The sequence below is a fragment of the Elaeis guineensis genome, chromosome 9, assembly GCF_000442705.2.
Source record: "Elaeis guineensis isolate ETL-2024a chromosome 9, EG11, whole genome shotgun sequence".
Taxonomy (NCBI): domain Eukaryota; kingdom Viridiplantae; phylum Streptophyta; class Magnoliopsida; order Arecales; family Arecaceae; genus Elaeis; species Elaeis guineensis.
In genome coordinates, this window is record NC_026001.2 from 50,264,670 (window position 1) to 50,279,464 (window position 14,795).

Consider the following 14,795-nt stretch of genomic DNA (forward strand, 5'->3'; position numbering starts at 1 on the left):
TTAACTCGTAGCCTGTTTGATTCGAGCTAGTAAGTCCGAGGGATATTTTATACCTAGTGCCCTAAAGTCATCTGGTTCAAAAATCATGGGCTGAAAACTCGCTACATGGATCAGATAGAAAGCTTAAGGGATTAAGACACTCAACAGCAGTACAACATTAAAAAAAATCAATAAATGAAAGACGAAAGTAACACTACACTTGTCCATATGAAAGTTAGACAATTTAGAGATAAAGGTAGAGGCAATTTAAAAAAAAATTCAAAAAAAAATTAGTGTTCTTAGCTTAACTTCCACATTGATTAATACTAATACCTCAATGACATAACTCACGCTCTACCGAACATTAATGGCCCTTTTGAAAATTGTCTGATGAAAAATCAAAACTCTAAGCTAAATGGTACTTAGCTCTAAATTCTTTCTTTACTCGAGAACGAACAAAGTTCAAGTTGGAGGATGTGATGGATACAAGAAACATAATATAAAAATCCTGTTAACTCTTATTGTCTTGAATTTGATACTTCTTATATCCTCTTTTAGGAATTGTAGCCAAAGACACTCAAATTATCAAAACACTAGTATAAGGCCAGCCCAAAGCTAAACCTAAGTCCAAGTCTGAGTCCATCATGCACACACCCAAACACCGGATCTAATAGATGGCATAGATGCTGCAACAGATTTGGACACAGGACAGATAAAGAAGCCATGATCATCATGAACCAAATCTACATGCGGGACCCAGGGGTGATACAGCCAGAATCCCTCCTGAATACCAAGAGCCAATTTAGGGAAGGACACATGGAGCAGCAAGAAGCCAAAGATGGAAATTTTGGGGCAGCATGAAGCAAGAGATTTCATGTGGGGGCGACAAGTCTAGTTTAGGCAGTGGGCACCCTACACAATCATGGCTGCAATAGCAAAGAGAATCCCAGGTGTCAGGGCAAGTAGATTAGGTAGCCAGGCATGAGAAAGAGCAGTGGGACTCTCTATAACACTAAAGGAAAGATATGAAAAATCAGCCCAAGCAAAAGAGGAAAATATATGAAGGCATTCGAGCAAACAAGACGAGTTAAAAGGCAGCTAAACATTAAAGGCAGAATATATGAGGCACCATCTCCCAAACTGGGAAACATAGAAGGCCTAAGGAGGCTTTGGGACGTGGGATTCAGCCTATAAAACCCAAGGGGGAGGAGAGATGAAAAAATATATTAGTTAGGCCGAAAAGTAGAGGGAGAAGGCTGTGAGGTTGGAGGGTTTTCAAGGTGACATAAAGAAATTCTACCGAGAAGATGGAGCCATCAACCAGCGAGAGCCAACCTATGAGCAGCTAAATCCACTAGTCTTAAGAGGGGAGAGAAAGTCTTGTAACAACAAAGCGGTTTTATGTTCTATCCCTTCTTGTACTTCTTTTATGATATGGATCAATAAAGCTTCTCTTTTATTATATAATTATCTTGTGCACTTTCTTTTATGCTTATGTGTTAGATCGTAGTTAAAACAACCTTTGCTCTCTAAAGACGCGCCGTGATCTACGGATACGGGACGTGCTAAGAAGAGTAGGTTGTAAACCCTGTACTTTTCGAATACGCGCTGTGATCTACGGATACAAGGCGCATCGAGGAAAGACAGATGGTTTCTAGCTTTAGTTTATTATTATTTCTTCTTTACTTGTGAGATAAAGCCCTAGAATAGCTTATACCCGAAGGGGCGAGCTATGATCAAAAGATACAGATCGTGCTCACATGGAGATAAGCTATATCCAAGGCCTAATTACAAGCGTCTAATACCATTAAAGAAATACAACTTTGTTTTGTGCAAGACCGATTTGTAACCCCCCGAGATAATCATTTTCTGCTTGATCCAACTCTTAATATAGTTTGTTTCTAGTTTATTTTCTTTTTTCTTTGCAATGCTTTTAATCCAATGATCTTAACTCTCCTATAACCACAACTTAGCCCACGGTCTCTGTGGATACGATCCCGACTCACTACTATCTACATAGTTTTGAATCGATGATTAATTTTTGATTGCTCGTGACAAGCGATCACCCAGACCAGCCCTCATCCTAGGGACCTAATTTTCATGAAAATATTTTCTGATTATGGGGCTCGATACAATATGGAGATGTCAACATTTAGGATTTTTATTTTTAAAATAATCATGGCTAAATTTCTAATAAAAATATAATTTTTGAATATAAGGATCTAAGGAAGATTTTCAAAGTTGGGGATTTGTCGGCTAGTTGTACTCTCAAAGTAATATAATCTTTTTTTCTAAAATTTATTGATAATTTATAAAATATTAATAATTTTGAAGTCATATTATTTATGATTTATGAAACCTGATGCATAGAATTTTATTATTGAATATGCACTTTTCGAAATATTATATGATTCATGATCAAACATGTTGATCTCGATATAGATTATGCTCAATTGATCTGATATTGCATAGTTGTATTTATCTTTTGATTTGGAACATGAAACATGTTTTTAAGAAAAGATATTTTGGATGATTTGAACTCAATCAAATTATATTTTGATAGCTCGCCAATGGTGGTTATACATTGACACCTTGATATCCTACTAATGAAAGTGATGTATTGGCACTTTGATACCCTAGCAGTAGGAGCTATACATTGGCATTTTGATACTCTACCAATAGAGGTATGTATTAACAATGACTATTTCTGAGCTCATTATCTGACCTAGCCATAAGATATAAGTATGGTCATAGTTCATGGCTGGCAATATAAACTTGACGATTTGAAAGAAATTAGATTTAGGAACGAAATTTGAATTTTGGAAAGAGTGAATTCGTATGTATGATGTGCATGTTTAAATTTGGTTTTGAACTGATGTACTTCATATACTTATTTTCAATACATTATTATTTATTTTATTGCCTAATTTATCTAGTTTAATTTTCATGGCTTACTAGGTTGTCTAGTTTATTATTCAGTATTTTACTCTTTTTACTACTCCAAAGAGCCAAGATGGAAGAGGAATATGTTTCAGAAGAGTAATTAGAAGCAGAATTCTGATCTTTCTATTTTAAATTAGGGTTTTATTAAAAATATGATGTAAAATTATTGGATATTATTGGAATTTTGTGATACAATAAGTTAGATTTTAGTTATTTAAATTTTAGACTTATCTAAATGAGTATTTGATTCCACTACTTGCTTTACAATTTTGTGACGAGATGTTTTGCCTGCCTGTGGGGAAAGTTTACTATGAGTGTGCAGCAATTGCCGCATCTCTATCTTGCATTTTCGGGGCAAGCATATAACATTAGGCTTAAGGGTAAATTCTGCCCTTGTAGAGGACTTCAAAACCAATTATAATAGAAACTTAAACCATGTTTTATATCACCCAAGTAATTGTTAACAAACCAATAGACCCCAAAAGGTTATAAGGTATGGGTGAACAATGTATGTCAAGCTTACCATCCTCCCTTAAGTGCAGATCAGACTATGCATAGGGATAATTAAATGAATAAAGACATGAGATAAGTCAAAACAATAACCAAGTAAACATTTACAAATAATTGGCTTGGACAGAATTTGAAAACAAACATAGCTCAGATACAATGTCAAACTAACCACCAGATCCCAAACGCTTTAAGAAAATTGGGAAGATGGGTCAATAATTGATGCACGAGCATAATTTTAATTTTATTAGTTTAAGTGTTTTTTTTCTTTTTTTTAGTCTTTCCTTATGTTATTTGGATTAATAAGTGGTCATGTGATTGGCATATGACTTTTAATGAGTTTGAACGGCTAAGATTAGAAGTTGCTTATGTTTGATCAAGGGTTAAGATCTGCTTATGTCTGAAACCCCAGTATAAATAGGTCTTTTAGTCTCTTTGTCATTAGCTATTTTTCTTCTCAATAAACATTATTGGTTTCTCTAAACCCTAGACTATCAAGTCTCTATTCCAGCTTCAATCTTTCTCAATAGCCTTGTTTTGGTTCTTTTTGGCTATCCTTTTGCCCTCCGATCACGTCAAGTGGTATCAGAGCAAAAAAAGGTCCAAACTTTCAATTAGGATTTTCATTCGGATGCAATGGTTGGACGTGGAAGAGGTCGTGGGAAAGGCAATCAAACCCAATAAACAGAGTTGGCTCAAATGCAACGTATGATTGAGGATTTGTCGCGGGCTGTTCCAGCCTTGCAGCGGTAGGAACCTGTGGAAGCCCGTATGGAGATTCCGAAAGGCGACCACGATCCCTTGGACATGCTGGAAGGTGGTCTCAAGGATAATAGTGATGATAGATTTGATGAAAATCCCTTTCATGATGCCGGACCTGTGAATAATGCGGTAAGAGGCAGATTGGAAGAGCAATTGCTTTATTCCCTAGATTTGAATGGTGGTCATATAAAGGTAGAGGTTGCTGATTTTCATGGAAAGATGCATGCGAAAGATTATTTAGGCTGGGAAGCAACTGTGGAGAATTATTTTGAGTGGAAACCGATGGCGGATCAGAGGAAGGTGCAATTTGTCAAGCTTAAATTGAAAGGCACACAGTGCTTTAATGGTGGAAGAGAGTTAAGGAGCAATGTGCACATAAGGCAAGCCAAAAATCATTACTTGGGAGCACATGAAGGGTAAGTTGCGAAAGCAATTTTTGCCTGCAGATTATGCCATGGAGTTATATGAGAAATTCCACTCACTAATGCAAAATTCTGTGTCGGTAGAAAAGTATACATCGGAGTTTAACAACCTTTCTATTATGGTTGGCTTAAGCGAGACTAATGAACAGATGACTTCTCGCAATTTAGCAGGTTTGAATCAATCTATTAGAGACAAGATGGAGATAGTTCGTTTATTCAATCTTGAAGATGCTCATCAATATGCTTTAATGGCTAAAAAGAAAGTTGCACGTTATGGGACAAGAAGACTGACCTATAGCAAGTTGGGTGGTAGATTTAATGCTATCCGAAACAATCAGAATGTTCAAACAACTAGTAAAAGCAATCTGGGGGCTGCCATCCGCATTGTTTACAAATCAGGTTGGAATGCTGAAAAGAATAATAAAAGGAAGAGTTTAATGCTTTATGAAAAAATAATGGCTCTAGTAGCAATTTTTCTAAGGTTGGCAACAGCTCACAAATTCGGTGTTTTATTTGTGACGAACGTGGACATAGTTCTTATGCTTGTCCACAAAGAAGGTTGCAGTTAGCTGAGGCTGAAGAGGAAGTAGATGCAGAGGAAGAACCTATTTATGATAATGTGACAATGTCACAGATGATGAAGTTGATGTGTATCCTGCTCAAGAGCAGTCTTTGGTGGTTCGACGGATGATACCATGACAACCAAAGATGAAGAAGATTGGAGGTGACCTATGAAGCACCGGTACTCCTATTTCAGGCATGTACCAACATCGGATACATTTCCAGTGCAGGTACTTTCCAGTGCGGCACCGATACTCCTATCTCTGCATTCTTGAGATTGCAAGTTTGTCCCTTAATGGATCAGATGTAAAGAAGAAGCTTTTTGCTGATGATGTAGAGAATGAAGCAGCTGAAATTATTATCACTTGATTATCAAGACTTGCTATTTTAATCTCTTCTACTTATTTAAACTGCTATTTTTTTTTCCGTTAATTGCAAGTATTTGTTTGTTTTTTATGATGATACTTATAATTTAGTTGAGATTTGAGAACTTAATTTTATTAATATTTGAATATTATATATATGATTCAATTTTTTCATATATTTTTATTAATATTGAAATATTATATATATTCAAGTATTAATAAAAATATAAAATATCTAGCCATATCCGTATCATGATTTTTTAAATTTTTGCCGTATCGACGTACCCGTATCATAAAGTATCCGTACCACGTATCGGTATCTTTGCTTCCTAAAAGGCGACATAGCATATTCAAAACATGTGTCCTTTATGGAGGTAAGGTTTGTGATCTAATTATTGACGGTGAAAGCATGGATAATGTTATTTCCAAAAAAGCCTTTGAAAAATAGAAGTTACATATAGAGAAGCATTCTAATCCGTATAAAAGTAGATGGCTTAAGAAGGGAAATGAAATACCAGTGACATCACGATGTTTGGTGAAATTTAGTTTTAGCAATGATCTGGATGATGAGGCCTTGTGCAATGTTGTACCTCTAGATGCTAGTCACATTCTTTTAGGCCGACCTTGGCTGTATGATCATGACATGGATTACCGTACCAAACCAAATACTTATTCTTTTCTAAGAAGAAATAAAAAGTTTACATTGCATCCTCTTAGAGAAGATGGTACAGTAGCAGCAACTAGTTCTTTAAAGTGCAGCAAAATTAGTTTGTTGTCTGCGGAAAAGTTCAAAGCAGAAAGTAGAGAACTTGGAGCTATGTATGCATTCATTGGCAAGGTAACAAGTAATGACCAGCCCATAGAATTAAGTCAAATTTGTCTTAAAGTACGACAAATTTTGGAGGATTTTGCAGAGACAGTCAATGGTGATGCTCTATGGGGTTTATCGCCAATGAGCATTCAACATACCATTGATTTGATTCCTGGAGCATCTTTACCAACCCAACCAGCATACAAAATGCCACCTATGCAGCATGCTGAGATGCAAGAACAGGTGGAAGAGTTGTTGACTAAGGGATTGCAGCGAGAGAGCAAAAGTCCTTGCGCTTGTCCAGCTTTACTTGCTCCAAAGAAGGGTGGTTTTTGAAGGATGTGCGTGAATAGTCATACTATAAATAAAAGCACTATCAAGTACAGATTTCCCATTCCACGTTTGGAGGATATGCTTGATCAACTGGGTGGTTCTAAAGTGCTCTCTAAAATCAACTTGAAGAGCGGATATCATCAAATCAAGCTGAGATAGCGATGAATGGAAGACGGCGTTCAAAACACCTGGTGGGCTTTATAAGTGGCTTGTGATGCCATGCGGACTTTCAAATATGCCGAGCACCTTTATGTGAGTTATGACTGAGGTACTTAAGCCTTTTTTTAAATCATTCGTTATTTATTTCGATGATATTTTGATTTACAGCCAAAGTGAAGATGAACACTCGAAGCACTTGCATCAAGTTCTCGAAGTTCTCTCTAAGGAGCAGCTTTATGTTAATTTTAAGAAGTACACATTCTTGTGTCAAGAGGTTGTCTTTCTTGGCTTTATTGTTTCTGAAGATGGCTTAAAGCCAAATCTTGAGAAGGTGCGTGCAACTAAAGAGTGGCAAACACCTCAATCCATCAAGGATGTTCGAAGCTTTCATGGGCTAACTTCTTTTTATCGGAGGTTTATTCGAAATTTCAGCTCTATCATGAGTCCTATCACAGAATGCTTAAGAAGGATAATTTTGAGTGGCCAAATTCAGCTAAAAAGGCTTTTCAACGTATTAAAACTATTATGACTAAAGCTCCAGTACCTGCACTACCTGATTTTGAGAAGCTATTTGTCGTGGAGTGTGATGCATCTCACAAGGGGATTGGGGCTGTTCTCAGTCAAGATGGGCAGCCAATAGAATTTTTCAGCAAGAAATTGTCTAATGCTAAACGGCGATATTCAACATATGACTTGGAATTCTATGTTTTGGTTCGAGCTATTCAACATGAACAGCATTACTTAGCTTATCGTGAGTTTGTGGTTTATTCTGATCATCAAGCTTTGTGATATTTAAATTACAAGAAGAAGCTTACTGACAAGCATGCAAAGTAGAGTGCCTTTATGGATGAATTTAATTTTTCACTGAAATACAAGTAGGGAGAATCTTATGTCATAGCAGATGCATTGAGCAGGAGATCTCTACTATTAACCGTGATGAAAACTCAAGTTACAACTTTGAAGAGCTCAAAAATTAGTATTAGAATGGTCCATATTTCAGCCACATTCTAGATGAGTTGCAGGAGAAAACAAGTGCAGAAACTTTACCTTACAGATTGCATGATGGTTACTTATTCAAAGATAATCAGTTATGTATTCCAAAAGGCTCTTTGCGTAAACAAATTATTAGAGAGCTTCTGGTAATGGCTTGGGAAGACATTTTGGCTGAGATAAAACCATGGCGATGGTAACTGAACATTATTATTGGTCGAAAATGTACAAAGACGTGAGCAAATTGGTGGAAAGATGTTCAGCTTGTCAATTTGGCAAGAAAAACTCATAGAATACAGGGCTATACACGTCTTTATCCGAAAGCACCTTGGGTTCATTTGAGCATGGATTTCGTCCTAGGACTTCCAAAGACAGCAAAAGGATACGATTCCATTCTTGTTGTCGTCGACCGATTTTCTAAAATAGCTCACTTTATTCCCTGTTCAAAGTCATCTGATGCAACACATATTACTGAGTTGTTCTTTCGAGAAGTTGTGAGGCTTCATGGAATTCCAACTTCGATTGTGTCAAATAGAGATGTCAAATTCATGGGCCATTTTTAGAGGACTCTCTGGAGGAGATTTGGAACACAGCTGAAGTATTCTAGCACTTGTCATCCTCAAACGGATGGTCAGACAGAAGTGGTGAATCGAAGCTTGGGTAATATGCTGCGATGTCTTATTGGGAATAATGTGAAGACTTGGGATTTTGTGATTTCACAGGCTGAATTTGCCTACAACTCAGTGAATAAAGCATAAAGAAGACTCCGTTTGAAGCTGCCTATGGGTTGAATCCTCAACATGTGCTTGATCTAGTTCCACTTCCACAAGAAGCTAGAGTAAGAGATGATGGTGAGGCTTTTGCAGAACATGTCCAAAGAGTTCATGAGGTTAGAGCGGCATTGAAAGCTAGCAATGATGCATATTCTTCCACTACCAATCAATATCATCGATTGAAGGAGTTCAAAGAGGGGGACTTGGTACTTATCCACTTGAGGCAAGAGAGGTTTCCCAAGGGAACTTATCACAAGCTTAAGTCGAGGAAGTTTGGACCTTGCAAAGTGTTGAAGAAAATTTACTCTAATGCTTATGTTATAGAGCTAATCAGCCTTATTTTTAATTTTTCGAACTTATTTGCTTTTGAGAGGTTTGACGATGAGGTTGTTATTGAAGATCAAGTTAGTAGCTTGCCAAAGGTTCAAAGGGATATCATCGAAGATGTGTTGGATGTCAAAGATGTGAAATCTAGAAGATGACAACCATTATCGAAGGTTTTTAGTCAAATGGCTAGGCAAAACAGCAAGCGAAAGCACTTGGATTGCAGAGGATGAGCGGAAGAGGGTTGATCCAGAGATGTATGCTGAAATCATCAACGTCTTCACACCCGAGCTTGATTCTTTCCACTTGGGAAGAATGATGCAGGAGCATAATTTTATTTTTATTAGTTTAATTTTTTTTTTCTTTTGTTTAGTCTTTCCTTACGTTATTTGGATTCATAAGTGGTCATATGATTGGCATGTGACTTTTAATGAGTTTGGACGGCTAAGATTAGAAATTGCTTATGTTTGATCAAGGATTAAGATCTGCTTATGCCTGAAACCCGAGTATACATAGGTCTTTTAGTCTCTGTCATTAATTATTTTTCTTCTCAATAAACATTATTGGTTTCTCTAAACCCTAGACTATCAAGTCTCTGTTCCAGCTTCAATCTTTCTCAATTCTAGCCTTGTTTTGGTTCTTTTTTGCCATCTTTTTGCCCTCCGATTACATCAATAATATATGTTAGGCTTAACATTAACAAAACCTCAAGTCAACAATCCTGGAATCCATCAAACACTTACCCAAAAATTCTAGAGAAGATTTTTTGGGGCCAGCCTAACCTTATGATTGTTAGTTTGATAAAGTTTCGTCTAAATTTGGGCTTGGTTTTAGATTTCAAACTGAGTCCATTAGCTTATTTAATCAAAATTAGGTAGTGATAAAACTTAGGTTATGTTTAGTAGTTTGGTTCAAAGCATAAGTTGGCTTGGGTTTAGGAAGAGTTCAGATTTTGCCCAATCCAAGTGCCTCTAATGAATGATGAAACAATGAGACTTCCTTTGATGAATGGGCCCGTTGTACTTGAAGATGAGTCATGAGAGGACTTTTCTTAAGCAACTCAAACATGCCCTTTTAAATGTTTGAGAAAGCCTCATGTGTATTGCCTTTCCCACATTTGGGTCTTTGGGGCAACCAATCTACCCCATTGAAGGCCCACCCTCTCATTCCACTAGATGCTCCCAACATCAAATGTTTGGGATCCACTTGCAATCCAACGCAGTTGGAGTGAGATGATTATTTGCAATCAAAGCAGTCAAGCTATTGCTATCATAGTGCACCACATCACTTAATCTTTCATGCCCTTGCCGAACAAACCACTACCTAGGACAGCAATCAATATGCCATAATGGTGATTACCCCTCAATCTTTTTGTCTCAAGGGTGGATCAGATACCATCACTACTGGATCCAAGACAAATAGACTACCTCAAAGTCCCACCATCCCTTGCTGAACTACATCCACCATCTCACCATCCCATTGAAGATATCCCACAGTATCCTGAGCAGTCACCTTTGGAGCGACTCACGATGATTCTCACTTGAACTAGTTCTTCCTTGCAATAGATCCTACTTAACATCAATGCTAATGGTTGCATTTACTCTAGAGCTTGGTTGAGCAGTAGGGAGGAGGCGGAGACTTGCACCTTTTTTGCCACAAAGTTCTAAAGATTGTTTTGCTTATTTCTACACGATAGGAATAAGCTTCGAAAAAATCATAAACAGAAACCAACAACAAGCCTTAATCCATCAATATGGAATCACTTATGATCCTATCTACCAACGTATGATTGCACTACGTTGAGCTTAAATTCAACATAACAAGAAGAGGAAAAGAATGTAATAAGTTATAGCTGAGCAAGGATGGACTTACAATGAGAAAATGCCGCAATTGCTGAAAGTAAAGCAGCATCAAATAGGCATCCATCAGCACTGAGACAGTAAATATCCTTAAAGAAAAAACATAGGGAATTTGGTCAAATATCAACCACAAAACTACAAGCTCCCTTAGTTGCTGGAATCTCAATAATTCAATAACTACAATTCTGAACAGATCAAGGTGTTAAAACATGGAATAAGTCATGCTTTCAATCCTCTAGGTAGAGTTTCACTTTTGATAGTTTTTAATTTTCAGCAATTTCACTCCAAGATTTGCAGTTTTGGTCAAAAAATGTTGGGGAAAAAATCCAAAAATTAGAAAATAAAAAAAGATCAGAAGAAGTTATTTCACATCATTTCATTGTCTTTAGAGTTATTCAGGGTCATAATTTGTGTAGTTTAGGTAGTTTCAGGCTGAAAGTAAATTGTTCAAAGCACATGTACCACATATATCATACTTTTCCCTTGTTTCTATAACAGTTCTTCATTTTCTCTGAATTTTGTAACTCTCCTACACTATTCTCTTTGATATAATTTCCCATACTTTCTCTAACTATTACATTTAGCTAACTTTTCTGTTAATTGTAGCTCATTTTATTTTATTATAATAACTCATCTAAGCAAGAAAAAAGCATTTGAGCATATTTCATTATATTCCATTCAACAATCCAGCCTAGCAAGAAAAGACCCATCCAAAATAAAACCATTTTATTCTCCTATTTCGTTTTAATGTATCATATCATTCAAAATAAAATAAAAAAAAAGAAAATACATATCAGTAGAATAAGAACCATAGGAACATATTGCTTTCCCATTAGTAAATATACATCAAAATCACATCACCCACTACACTAACCAACCTCACCCGAAAATAACATAAATAAATTATTACAGCCTTAGATAAATGTGATATTGAATAACATTAACAATTTCTAAAAATATTAGAAAGTATGGAACATATAAAATCTATTGATCAAAAAAAGATTAAAAAAATATCAGTTTGGGTCAAAAAAAATATCAGTTTGGGTCAAAATCCACTAAAACTACCAAAACTCGGCCAAAATTGATCAAACCAGCCAAGACTAACCAAAACCAAAAATTTCAATCAGTTTCAAACAGGTCTCTGTGGAAAAATGACCTGTTCGGCCATCATACAAATGCATACATGTACACAGTCACATACAAATATACATACCTATAGATATCTATGTATGTGCATATGCACAAGCACACATGCACATACATGCATGCATAAGTACACGCACACAAATAATTGCAAATATCCTAATACAATAGTTTCCTTAATTGCTTGTGATATTAGATGTTCTTCTATTATTAGCTGCACTTCTGTTGTTAGGTGTATTTTTGTCATTATACACCTCCGTTGAGTGATTGCCGTAATTTGACAACATAGAAGAAGAGTGTCTAATCAGATCTGCAATTGAACAAGCCATCTCTTTTCCACTTCTTAATTCTTATTTTCCTTGTTTTTTCTCATATGTTCTTTCTTTCTCTAATAAAAGATCATCTGGATTTCTACTATTAAAGGAGATAATAGCAGGTTAAAGACAGAACAGCAGGTAGTTCTCTCTACATTTGGATCAAGATTTAGTAAAGTTCAACAGATCCAGATCCAATAATAATAAACATACACAAAGCACACACAAGATGCACATAAACATGCATAAATGTTTAGTATGTGTATAATGGATGGAATGTTTATAAGACTACTTGGCCTTATCTTCTTCATATTTGAATCAATAATAAACCTTCTATATGAAAAACAATATCATCCATCATGATTTCTCTATGACTAAAATTTCCTAGAAATAAAAAATCATGTGTTTCAGAGGTGTCTTTCCAATGCATCAAAAAGTTATAAAATGGACATACCGACATAGTTAGTGAGCTCAAAAATTGCTGCAGGATATTATTTCAGAATCCAAGCTCTTGACCTTCATTGGACATCTTAAAACACACAAAAACAAGTTCAACTGATTTACGTGCATCTAAACCATAAATCAAATCAAAGCTTGACATCCTACAATGAACATTGTCCATTTTGTGTACACCAGATGCACCAAAAGCCTCCAAGATAATGAAATTTTGTTTCTAAGCAATCTAAACAATGTAGATCATGCTCAACAACGTAGGTTTGCAGTTTAAAAGGTCTATCATTTCTTCCACATGGAAAGCTCTTGGGGCCAAATACTCCTAAATCCTTTCTAGCTCTACTGTCCATACATCCACATGCCCATACATTTTAGTACATATTTTTGTATATGCAATCTGCATATTTTACTCAAATCTACCTAAATTTTAGAAAATGGCTGATGAACTTTTGCACAGGAATAGTGAACTAAAAGAAAAGGGCAACCTTACCAAGTAGGCCATCCATGCAGCCTTTCCACTAATTAAGGACAGTTCCTTCAAGTTTATCATCTCAGAACTGCAGAAATTCAAAAAGTAATTTCCATAAAATGTACATGAAGCATTCCAAACAAAAAAAAAAAAGCTAATAATTAAGCTAACGAAAAAAATTGGTCAAGAACATATCTTATGATCTTAAATGGCAATCAAATGGTTCTAAAAGCAAAAATATTTTGCTCAAGCTATAAAAGGGAAGAGTTTGCAATTGGACCACAAACAATTTGGAATCCAGAAGTTTTAGTAGTATTACATGGATGCAAACATGAGAATGGTATTCAGACATATATCTGAGCATCTAACTTCAGATGAGGAGATATATGATCCATAGAAAAAAGATAACTAGAAGATATATTTAAATAGTGTATAAAAGAAACGTTACAAGATATTATTTATTACAGTTTTCCAATATGCACATTTCTCTTTCAAACTTCCCAATTTGCTTAAGATTTTTTTTAAAGAAAAAGATATTATAAAAAGTTATTTTAACAACTATATTACAACTTTCCTGAACATTAACATTGTTGACAAGCCAAGCAGATCTTACACCTAGGCTGCTCAGCCCTGGTGTAACCTAGCCAAGGGGATGAAACCTTCAACCTCAATACTGGACCCTGAATCAGAATCAGCCCACATATATCAGGCTTCAAAGGGCCCTAGACAAGGTTTTTTCATCGTGGGGTTCAAAATCAAGCTTAACAATCAACTATAAGGCCCAACTCAAGACAAAACACAATTTGGGGCTTCAAGTCTCTAAGCCTTAATCTGGATTGCAGATCCGACTTCCAAGTTTCAGCCTTGATTTGTTTTAGGCCAGGTATTTCTGCCAATCAAGAGATACCAATTTTTGACAAACCAATTAATCATCTTATTTTACCTTATTGTCTAACCAGTTTAGGTAATATAATTATGCTCAATTAGGTCAATATATGAAAAGATGCTAGGAAAGTATATGGTAACCTAAACAGATCAAGATAGGAACTAGGCAAATGTATACTAAGAGGGATGCCCACACCCCTCAGATAAATGGATAGATGGACAAACAAATTGATCATCTCACTCAGCCTTGCTAAACAACAACTAGGAGGAGCCTACAAGTGAAGAAAATGAACCAAGGGCCCAATGAGCCTAGATGGTTTAGGATTTCTTGATCAAGGCACCTAGAACCAAAGTAAAGGAGGCATTTTAGACCTATTCTACAGATATGTTTAGGGTTTCTAGACCAACAATGCATGAAATCACATATGGAGGAGGGAGAGGGAGAAAGAGGATGGGAAGGAAGGAGGGTGGGAGAGACTAACCAAGCAAGCCAGATAGAGGGGGGGGGGAGAGAGAGCTGAACAAGAATCATATGAAAAAGGATTTGATCCTGCATCTCCTATAAAATAAAACCTGATGAATCATACAAATTCTAACCCCATGCTGTTGATCATGATCTACAGTATTACAGCATGCTTAAAAACTAAGTATTTCTTGTGTACAAGTGAGTGATCACAAAATGGATGTGATACATTTAATTATGAAAAACATTTGCAGAGAAGATATATATAAGAAATGAATAC

At 36.0% G+C, this 14,795-nt stretch overlaps 1 protein-coding gene across 2 annotated transcripts in view; it reads right to left on the reverse strand.

The window, feature by feature from the left end:
• The window catches only part of LOC105034266 (uncharacterized), a 53,499-nt gene that overhangs the window by 23,918 nt on the left and 14,786 nt on the right, over nucleotides 1-14,795 (reverse strand). For both annotated transcript variants that reach the window (XM_073243716.1, XM_010909346.4), the window contains exons 5-6: nucleotides 13,189-13,255; nucleotides 10,802-10,877 (exon numbers count right to left, since the gene is read on the reverse strand). In XM_073243716.1, the coding sequence (XP_073099817.1) occupies nucleotides 10,802-10,877; nucleotides 13,189-13,255 (143 nt within the window). The remainder of the gene's footprint in view (nucleotides 1-10,801; nucleotides 10,878-13,188; nucleotides 13,256-14,795) is intronic.